Source organism: Cyanistes caeruleus, chromosome 33, assembly GCF_971803275.1.
Source record: "Cyanistes caeruleus chromosome 33, bCyaCae1.hap1.1, whole genome shotgun sequence".
Lineage (NCBI taxonomy): Eukaryota > Metazoa > Chordata > Aves > Passeriformes > Paridae > Cyanistes > Cyanistes caeruleus.
Window position 1 is genome coordinate 738,890 of NC_141734.1, and position 13,648 is coordinate 752,537.

The 13,648-nt window shown below is 40.7% G+C and overlaps 1 protein-coding gene across 1 annotated transcript in view; it reads left to right on the plus strand.

Moving 5' to 3' along the window:
* Positions 1–13,164, plus strand: part of RNF31 (ring finger protein 31) — a 60,795-nt gene extending 47,631 nt beyond the window's left edge. Inside the window, exons 17-21 of the mRNA XM_086870853.1 lie at positions 528–646; positions 2,810–2,923; positions 4,004–4,061; positions 7,110–7,206; positions 11,646–13,164. Coding sequence (XP_086726979.1) covers positions 528–646; positions 2,810–2,923; positions 4,004–4,061; positions 7,110–7,206; positions 11,646–11,883 — 626 coding nt within the window. The 3' untranslated portion in view covers positions 11,884–13,164. The remainder of the gene's footprint in view (positions 1–527; positions 647–2,809; positions 2,924–4,003; positions 4,062–7,109; positions 7,207–11,645) is intronic.
* The last annotated feature ends 484 nt before the right edge of the window (positions 13,165–13,648 follow it).

Here is a 13,648-nt window from a genome sequence, read left to right on the forward strand (position 1 = left end):
GTCAATTTTTGTGGATTTTGGGTCAATTTTGGTGGTTTTTGGGTCAATTTTTCCATTTCTGGGCTGATTTTGGGTGGATTTTGTAGGATTTTGGGTAATTTCGGGTCAATTTTGGCTAATTCTGGGTCGTTCTTTCCATTCCCGCGCTGATTTTGGGTGGATTTTGGTGTTTTTTGGGTGATTTGGGGTGGATTTTGGTGTTTTTTGGCTAATTTTGGGTCAATTTTGGTGGTTTTGGGTCAATTTTTCCATTCCCGCACTGATTTTGGGTGGATTTTGGGTGATTTTGGGTCAATTTCAGTGATTTTGAGTCAATTTTGGGTCAATATTTCCATTTCTGGGCTGATTTTGGGTCAATTTTGGTGTTTTTTGGGTGATTTTGGGTCAATTTTCGGTAATTTTTCCATTTCTGGGCTGATTTTGGGTGGATTTTGGGTGATTTGGGGTGGATTTTTGTGGTTTTTGTGTCAATTTTTCCATTCCCGCGCTGATTTTGGGCTGATTTCGCTGTTTTTTGGGTGTCCCAGAGTGCCCCCGCTGCGGGCAGCGCTTCGCCCTGGCCCGGGGGGGCTGTTTGCATTTCCAGTGCTCCCAGTGCCGGCACCACTTCTGCTCCGGCTGCGGCGCCCAGTTCCACCAGCCCGGGGTGAGCCGGGCACTGGGAGGGGCTGGGAGGGGGAGAAATGGGGAAAAAACGGGGAAAAACGGGAAAAAACGGTGAAAAAATGGTGAAAATTGGTGAAAAAATGGCAAAGAAAGGGTTAAAAATGGTAAATAAAGGGTTAAAAATGGCGGGAAATTTGGGTCAAATTTTGGGTGAATTTCTCTCAATTTTGGGTGAATTTTTGGTCAATTTTGGGCCAAATTTTGGGTGAATTTCCCTCAATTTTGGGCCAAATTTTGGGTGAATTTTTCCCAATTTTGGGTCAAATTGGGGTCAATTTTTGGGTGAATTTCTCTCAATTTTGGGCCAAATTTTGGGTGAATTTGGCTCAATTTTGGGTCAATTTCTCTCAATTTTGGGCCAATTTTGGTTCAAAAATTGGGGGAATTTCACTCAATTTTATCTCAATTTTGTGCCAAATTTTGGGTGAATTTCTCCCAATTTTGGGTCAAATTTTGGGTGAATTTCCTCTCAATTTTGGGTCAATTTTGGGCCAAATTTTGGTCAAATTTCTCTCAATTTTGGGCCGACTTTTGGGTGAATTTCCCTCAATTTTGGGCCAATTTTATCTCAATTTTCTGCCAAATTTTGGGTCAATTTTGGGTCAATTTTGGGCCAAATTTTGGGTCAATTTCTCTCAATTTTGTGCCAAATTTTGGGTGAATTTCTCTCAATTTTGTGCCAAATTTTAGGTGAATTTTGCTCAATTTTGGGTGAATTTCTTGCAATTTTTGGTCGATTTTGGCTCAATTTTGGGCCCAATTTTGGGTCAATTTCCCTCAATTTTTGGTCAATTTTGGGCCAATTTTTGGGTGAATTTCTCTCAATTTTTGGTCGATTTTGGGTGAATTTCACTCAATTTTATCTCAATTTTCTGCCAAATTTTGGGTGAATTTCTCTCAATTTTGGGTCAAATTTGGGTCAAATTTTGGGTGAATTTGGCTCAATTTTGGGTCAATTTTTGGTCAATTTCTCTCAATTTTGGGTCAATTTTGGGTGAATTTCTCTCAATTTTGGGTCAAACTTTGGGTGAATTTCCCTCAATTTTGGGTGAATTTCCCTCAATTTTGGGTGAATTTTGGGCCAATTTTTGGGTGAATTTCTCTCAATTTTGGGTCAAACTTTGGGTCAATTTCTCTCAATTTTGTGTCATTTTTTGGGTGAATTTCCCTCAATTTTATCTCAATTTTCTGCCAAATTTTGGGTGAATTTGGCTCAATTTTATCTCAATTTTTTCTCAATTTTGTGCCAAATTTTGGGTCAAATTTCTCTCAATTTTGTGTCATTTTTTGGGTGAATTTCCTCTCAATTTTGGGTCAATTTTGGGTCAATTTTGGGTCAAATTTTAGGTGAATTTCCCTCAATTTTGGGTCAAATTTGGGTCAATTTTGGGGCAAAAATTGGGGGAATTTCACTCAATTTTTTCTCAATTTTGTGCCAAGTTTCGGGTGAATTTCTCCCAATTTGGGTGAATTTCAGGTGAATTTCTCTCAATTTTGGGCCAAATTTTGGGAGAATTTCCCTCAATTTTGGGCCAATTTTATCTCAATTTTCTGCCAAATTTTGGGTGAATTTGGCTCAATTTTGTTCAATTTTTGGTCAAATTTATTTGCAATTTTGTGTCAAATTTTGGGTGAATTTCCTCTCAATTTTGGGTCAATTTTGGGTCAAATTTTGGGTCAATTTCTCTCAATTTTGGGCCAAATTTTGGGTGAATTTCGGGTGAATTTCGGGTGAATTCCTCTCAATTTTGGGTCAATTTTGGGTGAATTTCTCTCAATTTTGGGTCAAATTTTAGGTGAATTTCGCTCAATTTTGGGCCAAATTTTGGGTGAATTTCTCTCAATTTTGGGTCAATTTTGGGTCAAATTTCGGGTCAATTTCTCCCAATTTTGGGTCAATTTTGGGTCAAATTTCTCTCAATTTTGTGTCATTTTTTGGGTGAATTTCCCTCAATTTTGGGTCAATTTTGGGTCAATTTTGGGCCAAATTTCGGGTGAATTCCTCCCAATTTTCCCTCAATTTCACTCAATTTTTTTCCCCTTTTTTCCCCGTTTTTTTTTTCCCCCTCCCCCTTTGCCCCTCCCCCACCCCCCCCTCCCCTCCCCCACCCCCCCGCCCCTCCCCCACCCCCCCAAATTGCAGAGCTGCCCCTCCCCCCAGTGCCCTTTGGGGGGGTCCCTGCACGGGCACCACCCCCGGGATTGCCTCTTCTACCTGCGGGACTGGGCCCCGCCCCGCCTGCAGCAGCTGCTCAGGGTGAGCCCCAAACTGGTTTGTACTGGTTTGGGCTGGGAGGGGGAGAAATGGGGGAAAAACGGGGAAAAACGGTGAAAAAATGGTGAAAATTGGTCAAAAAATGGGGGAAATATGGGGAAAAAATGGCAAAGAAAGGGTTAAAAATGGGGAAGAAAGGGTTAAAAATGGGGGAAATGGGGGTTGGGGTCACTGGTTTATACTGGTTTGGACTGGGAGGGGCTGGGAGGGGGAGAAATGGGGGAAAAACGGGGAAAAAATGGGGAAAATCGGAGAAAAAATGGGGAAAAAATGGCAAAGAAAGGGTTAAAAATGGTAAATAATGGGTTAAAATTGGGGAATAAAAGGTTAAAAATGGGGAGGAAAGGGTTAAAAATGGCGGAAATGGGGTCTGGGGTTACTGGTTTGTACTGGTTTGGACTGGGAGGGGGAGAAATGGGGGAAAAACGGGGAAAAATGGGGAAAAAATGGGGAAAATCGGTGAAAAAATGGCAAAGAAAGGGTTAAAAATGGTAAATAAAGGGTTAAAAATGGGGAGGAAAGGGTTAAAAATGGCGGGAAATGGGGTTGGGGTTACTGGTTTGTGCTGGTTTGTACTGGTTAGGACTGGGAGGGGCTGGGAGGGGGAGAAATGGGGAAAAAACGGGGAAAAACGGTGAAAAAATGGTGAAAATCGGTGAAAAAATGGGGAAAATATGGTAAAGAAAGGGTTAAAAATGGGTTAAAATTGGGGAAGAAAGGGTTAAAAATGGGGAATAAAGGGTTAAAAATGGCGGGAAATGGGGTCTGGGGTTACTGGTTTGTACTGGGAGGGACTGGGAGGGGCTGGGAGGGGCTGGGAGGGGGAGAAATGGGGGAAAAACGGTGAAAATCGGTGAAAAAATGGGGAAAATATGGGGAAAAATGGCAAAGAAAGGGTTAAAAATGGGGAATAAAGGGTTAAAAATGGGGAGGAAAGGGTTAAAAATGGCGGGAAATGGGGGTTGGGGTTACTGGTTTATACTGGTTTGAACCGGTTTGAACTGGTTTGAACTGGTTTGTTCTGGTTTGTTCTGGTTTGTTCTGGTTTCTCTCCCGCCCCAGGCCGGGAACGTTGAGTTCGAGACGGAGCCGCCCCCTGAGGCCCCGCCCAACCCCACTGGTTTGTACTGGTTTGGACTGGTTTGGACTGGTTTGGACTGGTTTGTACTGGTTTAAACTGGTATGGACTGGAACAGCCCCAAATTCCCAATTTTCCCCCCAAATTCCCCTAAATACCCCTAAAATTCCGGTTTTTCCGCATTTTTCCCCGTTTTCCCGTGTTTTCTCCCCATTTTTCCCCGTTTTTCCCCATTTTCCCCCATTTTCTCCTGTTTTCTTGTGTTTTCTCCCCGTTTTTCCCCATTTTCCCGTGTTTTCTCCCCATTTTTCCCCTGAATTCCCCATTTTTCCCCGTTTTTTCCCGTTTTCTGGTGTTTTCTCCCCGTTTCTCCCCATTTTCCCGTGTTTTTTTCCCGTTTTCCCGTGTTTTTTTCCCGTTTCTCCCCATTTTTCTCCCATTTTTCCCATTTTCCCGGTGTTTTCCCGTGTTTTCCCCCCGTTTTTTCCCGTTTTTTTACGTTTTCCCGTGTTTTCCCCCCGTTTTTCCCCGTTTTTCCCCATTTTTCCCCTCGTTTTTCCCGTTTTCCGGTGTTTTCTCCCCATTTTTCCCCATTTTTCCCCATTTTTTTCCCGTTTTCCCCCTGTTTTCTCCCATTTTTTCCCATTTTCCTGTGTTTTCTCCCCATTTCTCCCCGTTTTTCCCCGTTTTCCCCCCATTTTTCCCCATTTTTCCCGTTTTCCCGTGTTTTCCCCCCGTTTTTCCCCTGAATTCCCCATTTTCCCCATTTTTCCCCTTTTCCCCCATTTTTCACCCCAATTTTTCCCGTTTTCCCCCGTTTTCCCCCCGTTTCTTCCCATTTTCCCGTGTTTTCACCCCATTTTTCCCCATTTCTCACCGTTTCCCCCCGTTTTCCCCCCATTTTTTCCCGTTTTCCCTATTTTTCACCCCGTTTTTCCCCATTTTCCCCCATTTTTCCCCATTTTTCCCCATTTTTTCCCGTTTTCTGGTGTTTTCCCCCCGTTTTTTCCCGTTTTCCCGTGTTTTCTCCCCATTTTTCCCCGTTTTTCCCCATTTTTCCATTTTTCCCTGTTTTCCCCCCATTTTTCCCCATTTTCCCGTGTTTTCCCCCCGTTTTCACCCTGAATTCCCCGTTTTTCCCATTTTTCTCCCCATTTTTTCCCGTTTCCCCCCGTTTTTTCCCGTTTTTCCCCATTTCCCGGTGTTTTCACCCCGTTTTTCCCATTTCCCCCCATTTTCCCCCCGTTTTTCCCGTTTTCCGGTGTTTTCTCCCCATTTTTCCCCATTTTTCCCCATTTTCCCCCCGTTTTTTCCCGTTTCCCCCCGTTTTCCTCCCGTTTTTCCCCTGAATTCCCCATTTTTCCCCCCATTTTTCCCGTTTCCCGCTGTTTTCCCCCCGTTTTTCCCCGTTTTCCCGTGTTTTCACCCCATTTTTCCCCCCGTTTCCCGGTGTTTTCCCCCCGTTTTTCCCCTGAATTCCCCATTTCCCCCCATTTTTTCCCGTTTTCCCCGTTTTCCCCCCGTTTTTCCCGTTTTCCCCCCGTTTTTCCCCATTCTTTCCCCCATTTTTTCCCCATTTTTCCCATTTTTCCCCGTTTTCCCCTGTTTTCACCCCATTTTTCCCCTGAATTCCCCATTTTTCCCCTCGTTTTTCCCGTTTTCCCGTGTTTTCCCCCCATTTTCCCCTGTTTTCCCCATTTTCTCCCCGTTTTTCCCCATTTTTCCCCATTTTTCTCCCCATTTTTTCCCGTTTCCCCCCGTTCTCCCCCGTTTTCCCCCCGTTTTTTCCCGTTTTTCCCCATTTTTCCCATTTTCCCCCCATTTCCCCCCGTTTTTCCCCATTTTTCCCCATTTTTCCCCCCGTTTTTTCCTGTTTCCCGGCGTTTTCCCCCCGTTTTCCCCCTGAATTCCCCATTTTCCCCATTTCCCCCCCTTTTTCCCCATTTTTCCCCCCGTTTTTTCCCGTTTCCCGGTGTTTTCCCCCCATTTCTCCCCATTTTTCACCCCATTTTTCCCCGTTTTCCTGTGTTTTCCCCCCGTTTTTCCCCTGAATTCCCCATTTTTCCCCCTGTTTTTTCCCGTTTCCCGGTGTTTTCCCCCCGTTTTTTCCCGTTTTTTTACGTTTTCCCGTGTTTTCCCCCCATTTTTCCCCATTTCCCCCCGTTTTCCCCCCATTTCTCCCCATTTTTTCCCGTTTTCCCGTGTTTTCACCCCGTTTTTCCCCATTTCCCGCTGTTTTCCCCCCGTTTTCCCCGTTTTCCCCCCGTTTTCCCCCCGGTTTCCCTGTTTTCCCATTTTTCTCCCGTTTTTTCCCGTTTCCCGCTGTTTTCCCCCCGTTTTTCCCCTGAATTCTCCATTTCCCCCCATTTTTCCCGTTTCCTCCCGTTTTCCCCCCGTTTCTCCCCTGAATTCCCCGTTTTCCCGTGTTTTCCCCCATTTTTCCCCTTTTTTTCCCCGTTTTCCCCCATTTCTCCCCGTTTCTCCCTATTTTTTCCCGTTTTCCCGGTGTTTTCCCCCCGTTTCCCCCTGAATTCCCCGTTTTTCCCATTTTTCCCCCCGTTTTTTCCCGTTTTCCCGTGTTTTCCCCCCGTTTTTTCCCCGTTTCCCCCCATTTTTTCCCGTTTTCCCGGTGTTTTCCCCCCGTTTTTCCCCTGAATTCCCCATTTTCCCCATTTCCCCCCCTTTTTCCCCATTTTTCCCCCCGTTTTTTCCCGTTTCCCGCTGTTTTCCCCCCATTTCTCCCCATTTCACCCCATTTTTCCCCGTTTTCCTGTGTTTTCCCCCCGTTTTTCCCCTGAATTCCCCATTTTTCCCCCTGTTTTTTCCCGTTTCCCGGTGTTTTCCCCCCGTTTTTTCCCGTTTTTTTACGTTTTCCCGTGTTTTCCCCCCATTTTTCCCCATTTCCCCCCGTTTTCCCCCCATTTCTCCCCATTTTTTCCCGTTTTCCCGTGTTTTCACCCCGTTTTTCCCCATTTCCCGCTGTTTTCCCCCCGTTTTCCCCGTTTTCCCCCCGTTTTCCCCCCGGTTTCCCGTTTTCCCATTTTTCCCCCCGTTTTTTCCCGTTTCCCCCCGTTTTCCCCCCGTTTCCAGGGCGCTGCCCGGTGCCGGAGCAGAAGGCGCTCGGGGCCGCGTTCCGGGACGAGCCCTGCGGGAAGGAGACGGAGCCGGGGCACGCCGGGCTCTGCCGGTCGGTATCCAAGGGAATTCCCGGAATTCTGGGGGGTCTGGGGATTTTGGGGGGATTTGGGGCAATTTGGGATTTTTTTGGGGAATTTTGGGATTTTTTTGGAATTTTTTGGAATTTTTTCGGGATTTTTTGGGGATTTTATTGGGATTTTTTGGGGAATTTTTGGGAATTTTTTGAGATTTTTTTGGGTTTTTTTGGGGATTTTTTTGGGGATTTTTTGGAATTTTTTTGGGATTTTTTTGGGATTTTTTTTGGTTTTTTTTGGATTTTTTTTTATTTTTTGGGGATTTTTTTTTGGATTTTTTTGGGGAATTTATGAGAATTTTTTGGGATTTTTTGGGGATTTTTTGGGAATTTTTTGGGGATTTTTTGGGGAATTTTCAGGATTTTTTTGGATTTTTTTGGGATTTTTTTTGGATTTTTTGGGGAATTTTTGGGATTTTTTAGGATTTTGTAGGGAATTTTTTGGGATTTTTTTGGGATTTTTTTAGGAATTTTTTGGGATTTTTTGGGATTCTTTTTAGGATTTTTTTGGATTTTTTTTTTGATTTTTTTTGAGACTTTTTGGGATTTTTTTGGGATTTTTTTTGATTTTTTTCTTGATTTTTTCAGTATTTCTTTTTTATTTTTTTGGGGAATTTTTGGGATTTTTTGGGGATTTTTTTTAGGATTTTTTGGGATTTTTTGGGGATTTTTTTGGGATTCTTTGGGATTTTTTTTCAAATTTTTTGGGATGTCTTTGGATTTTTTGGGAAGGAGACGGAGCCGGGACACGCCGGGCTCTGCCGGTCGGTATCCAGGGGAATTCCCGGAATTCCCAAAATTCTGGGATGGGTCTGGGGGATTTGGGGAATTTTGGGGAATTTTGGGAATTTTTTGGGATTTTTTTGGATTTTTTTTGGAATTTTTTTTGGATTTTTTTGGGGGTTTTTTTGAATTTTTTAGGGAATTTTTGGGGATTTTTTTTTATTTTTTCGGGGTTTTTTTTGGGATTTTTTGGGGAATTTTTGGGGAAGTTTTGGAATTTTTTTGGGATTTTTTTGGGTTTTTTTGGGGATTTTTTTGGGATTTTTTTGGAATTTTTTGGGAATTTTTGGGGATTTTTTAGGACTTTTTGGAAGGAATTTTTGGGATTTTTTGGGATTTTTTTTTTATTTTTTTGGGAATTTTTGGGGGAATTTTTGGGATTTTTTTTAGGATTTTTTGCGGATTTTTTTGGGATTTTTTGGGATTTTTTGGGATTTTTTTCGATTTTTTTGGGGAATTTTTGGAGATTTTTTGGGATTTTTCTGGAATTTTTGGGGATTTTTTTGGGGGATTTTTTTGGGATTTTTTTTTTTGGATTTTATTTAGGATTTTTTTTGATTTTTTGGGGGTTTTTTTGGAATTTTTTGGGAGGGAAACAGAGCCGGGACACGCCGGGCTCTGTCGGTTGGTATCCAGGGGAATTCCCGAAATTCTGAGGAGGTTTGGGGGATTTTGAGGAATTTTTGGGATTTTTGGGGAATTTTTTTGGATTTTTGGGGATTTTTTTGGGGGAATTTTTGGGAATTTTTTGAGATTTTTTTGGGAATTTTTGGGACTTTTTTTGGATTTTTTATTTTTTTTAGGATTTTTTGGGGAATTTTTTGGGGGATTTTTTGGGGATTTTTGGGAATTTTTTGGATTTTTTGGGGATTTTTTGGGGGAAAATTTTGGGACTATTTTGGAATTTTTTGGGATTTTTTGGGGATTTTTTGGGGGGAATTTTTGGAAGTTTTTGATGAATTTTTTGAGAGTTTTGGGGGGATTTTTTGGGATTTTTTTTAAGATTTTTTTGGGATTTTTTGGTTTTTTTTTTAATTTTTAGGTCAATTTTGGGGGAATTTTTTGGGATTTTTTTGGGGAATTTTTTGGCTTTTTTGGGATTTTTTGGGGTTTTTTGGGGAATTTTTTGGGGAATTTTTGGGATTTTTTTGGAAATTTTTAGGGATTTTTTGGGGATTTTTGGGGATTTTTTTGGGGTTTTTTTGGGGGATTTTTTTGGGATTTTTTGGGAAGGAGACGGAGCCGGGGCACGCCGGGCTCTGCCGGTCGGTACCCACGGAATTCCCAGAATTCCCAAAATTCTGGGGGGTCTGGGGATTTTGGGGGGATTTGGGGAATTTTGGGATTTTTTTGGAATTTTTTGGGATTTTTTGGGGATTTTTTTTGATTTTTTTGGGATTTTTTAGGATTTTTTTGGGAATTTTTTGGGATTTTTTTTGGATTTTTTTGGTATTTTTTTTATATTTTGGGGATTTTTTTTTGGATTTTTTTGGGGAATTTATGAGAATTTTTTGGGATTTTTTGGGGATTTTTTGGGGATTTTTTGGGGGATTTTTTTGGGATTTTTTGGGATTTTTTTGGGATTTTTTGGGGAATTTTTGGGGAATTTTTGGGATTTTTTTGGGATTTTTTAGGATTTTGTAGGGAATTTTTTGGGATTTTTTTGGGATTTTTTTGGGATTTTTTGGGATTTTTTCTTGATTTTTTTAGGGATTTTTTTGGGGAATTTATGAGATTTTTTGGGGATTTTTTTGAGATTTTTTTGGGATTTTTTTGGGTTTTTTTGGGAATTTTTTGGATTTTTTTGAGATTTTTTGGGGGGAATTTTTGGGACTATTTTGGAATTTTTTGGGATTTTTTGGGAATTTTTTGGGGGGGAATTTTTGGAGGTTTTTGATGAATTTTTTGAGATTTTTGGGGGGATTTTTTGGAATTTTTTTTAAGATTTTTTTGGGATTTTTTGGTTATTTTTTTTTTAACTTTTAGGTCAATTTTGGGGGAATTTTTTGGGGTTTTTTTGGGGAATTTTTTGGCTTTTTTGGGATTTTTTTGGGATTTTTTTTGGGATTTTTGGGGAATTTTTTGGGATTTTTTTTGGGGAATTTTGGGGATTTTTTTTTAATTTTTAGGTCAATTTTGGGGGAAATTTTTGGGGATTTTTTGGGATTTTTTTGGGGAATTTTGGGAACTTTTGGGGGAGTTTTGGGGGTTTTTGGGATTTTGGGGGGAAATTTTTGGGGAATTTTTTTGGGGAATTTCTGGGATTTTTCGGGAATTTTTTTGGGAATTTCTGGGATTTTCGGGAATTTTTTTGGGGAATTTCTGGGATTTTTTGGGATTTTTTTTGGGAATTTCTGGGATTTTTTTTTTATTTTTTTGGGGAATTTCTGGGATTTTTCGGGAATTTTTTTGGGGAATTTCTGGGATTTTTCGGGATTTTTTTTTGGGAATTTCTGGGATTTTTTGGGATTTTTTTTTGGGAATTTCTGGGATTTTTCGGGATTTTTTTTTGGGAATTTCTGGGATTTTTCGGGATTTTTTTTTGGGAATTTCTGGGATTTTCGGGAATTTTTTTGGGGAATTTCTGGGATTTTTCGGGAATTTTTTTGGGGGGAATTTCTGGGATTTTTCGGGATTTTTTTTGGGGGAATTTCTGGGATTTTTCGGGATTTTTTTTTGGGAATTTCTGGGATTTTTCAGGAATTTTTTGGGGGGGAATTTCTGGGATTTTTTTTTATTTTTTTTTGGGAATTTCTGGGATTTTTGGGGAATTTTTTTGGGGAATTTCTGGGATTTTTCAGGAATTTTTTTGGGGGAATTTCTGGGATTTTTTTTTATTTTTTTTTGGGAATTTCTGGGATTTTCGGGAATTTTTTTGGGGAATTTCTGGGATATTTCGGGAATTTTTTTGGGGAATTTCTGGGATTTTTGGGAATTTTTTTGGGGGGAATTTCTGGGAATTTTGGGAATTTTTTTGGGGGGAATTTCTGGAATTTTTTTTTATTTTTTTTTGGGAATTTCTGGGATTTTCGGGAATTTTTTTGGGGAATTTCTGGGATTTTTTTTTATTTTTTTGGGGAATTTCTGGGATTTTTCGGGAATTTTTTTGGGGAATTTCTGGGATTTTTCGGGATTTTTTTTTGGGAATTTCTGGGATTTTTCAGGAATTTTTTTGGGGGAATTTCTGGGATTTTTTTTTATTTTTTTTTGGAATTTCTGGGATTTTTGGGAATTTTTTTGGGGGGAATTTCTGGAATTTTTTTTATTTTTTTTTGGGAATTTCTGGGAATTTTTGGGAATTTTTTTGGGGGAATTTCTGGGATTTTTTGGGGATTTTTTTTGGGGGAATTTCTGGGATTTTCAGGATTTTTTTTGGGGGGAATTTCTGGGATTTTTTGGGAATTTTTTTGGGGAATTTCTGGGATTTTCGGGAATTTTTTTTGGGAATTTCTGGGATTTTTCGGGATTTTTTTGGGGGGAATTTTGGGGATTTTTTTGGGATTTTTTTTGGAATTTCTGGGATTTTTCGGGATTTTTTTGGGGGGAATTTCTGGGATTTATTCTTTCACATTTTATGAATTTTTTTTCACAATTTTTTTGGGTTAAATTCCTGCGTTTTCCGTCCATTCCAGCTCCCATTACACCGAGTACCTCGTCAGCCTCATCAACCGCCACGGCCTTGACCCCGCCCCCTTCTACCAGGGGGCGGAGCTTGAGGCCGCCGCCCAACGGCACCTCCCGGCCGGAAGTGGGCGGGGCTTACCCGGGGAAAGCCCCGCCCACCGCGAGCAGCGCCTGCGCCGCCTGCTGGCCACCGAGGCGCCCGTCAGGCCACGCCCACCCGCGCCCGGGCCACGCCCCCTATGCTAATGAGATCGCGGCCGTGACCATATATGGGGGAAATGGCCTTATATGGAAATGGGGGCGGTTTGGGGGGGATTTTGGGGGGGTTTTGGGGGGTTTTGGGGATTTTTGGGAGGTTTTGGGGATTTTTGGGATTTTTTTGGAATTTTTGGGAATTTTTTGGGAATTTTTCGGGATTTTTTGGGGAATTTTTTTTGGATTTTTTGGTGATTTTTTGGGGAATTTTTAGGGATTTTTTGGGGAATTTTTTTTAAATTTTTGGGAATTTTTTTTGGGAATTTTTAGGGATTTTTGGGGGAGTTTTTTGAGGATTTTTTTTGGAATTTTTAAAGGATTTTTTGGGAATTTTCTGGGGATTTTTTGGGGAATTTTTAGGGATTTTTGGGGGATTTTTTTGAGGATTTTTTGGGAATTTTTTTGGGAATTTTTTTCAAATTTTTGGGAATTTTTGGGGGATTTTTTTGAGGATTTTTTGGGGATTTTTTAAGGATTTTTTGGGAATTTTTGGGGGAGTTTTTGGGAATTTTTTTGGAGATTTTTTGGGATTTTTTGGGGATTTTTTTGGAGTTTTTTGCGAAATTTTGGGTGATTTTTTTGGGGGGATTTTTTTTTGGAATTTATGGGAATTTTTGGGGAATTTTTGCGAAATTTTTTGGGGATTTTCTTTGAATTTTCTGAAATTTTGGGGGGAATTTTTGGGGATTTTCTGAGAATTTTGGGGGAATTTTTTTGACAATTTTTGAGGATTTTTTTAGGATTTTTTTGGGAATTTTTGGGGATTTTTTGGGAATTTTCGGGATTTATGGGAATTTTTGGGTGAATATGTGTTATTTTTGGGGAATTTTTAGGGATTTTTAGGGATTTTTTGGGGAATTTTTTGAGAATTTTTGGAGAATTTTTGGAGATTTTTTTGGAATTTTTTGGAAAATTTTGGGGAATTTTTTGGGGAATTTTTAGGAATTTTTTGAGAATTTTTTTGGGAATTTTTGGGATTTTTTTAGGATTTTTTGGGATTTTTTTGGTTCATTTTTGGTGTTTTTTGATTCCCTGCTGGGGGCGGAGCTTCCCATCAGGCCACACCCCCAGGAGGGCGTGGCCAAGCCACGCATGCAAATTAACTCACCATATATGGAACAAATCACCATAAAAGGGAATGAGGGGGCGGGGCCAGCACAATTTATGCAAATAAAATTTGTAAAAGCGATTAATTAGCGTTGATTAATTGTGGGGTTTTTTTTTGGCAAGAAATAAAGTTTACGGTGTGGGCCACGCCCAGATTTATGCAAATGAGGTTTGGTCACTCTGTTGAGGCACGCCCTTTATGGTAATGAGGGTCAAAATATAAAATTTAGAGCCCCAAAATCCACAAAATTCACCCCAAAATCCACCCGGGAACCCCAAAATTCCTTAAATTCACCCCAAAATCCCTGAAATTTTCACAAAAAATCCCCAAATTCCCTCAGAAATTCCTCAATTTTTCCCCAAAATCCCCCAAATTCACCCCAAAATCCCTGAAATTTTCCCCAAAATTCACCCCAAAATGCCCCAAATTCACCCCAAAATCCACCCGGAAACCCCAAAATTTACAAAATTGACCCCAAAATCTCCAATTTCTCCCCAAAATCCCTCACAAAAATCCTCAAATTCCCACAGAAATCCCTCAAATTTTCACCAAAGTCCACAAAATTCACCCCAAAATTCCTGAAATTCACCCCAAAATCTCCAAATTCTCCCCAAAATCCCTGAAATTCACCCCAAAATCTCCAAATTC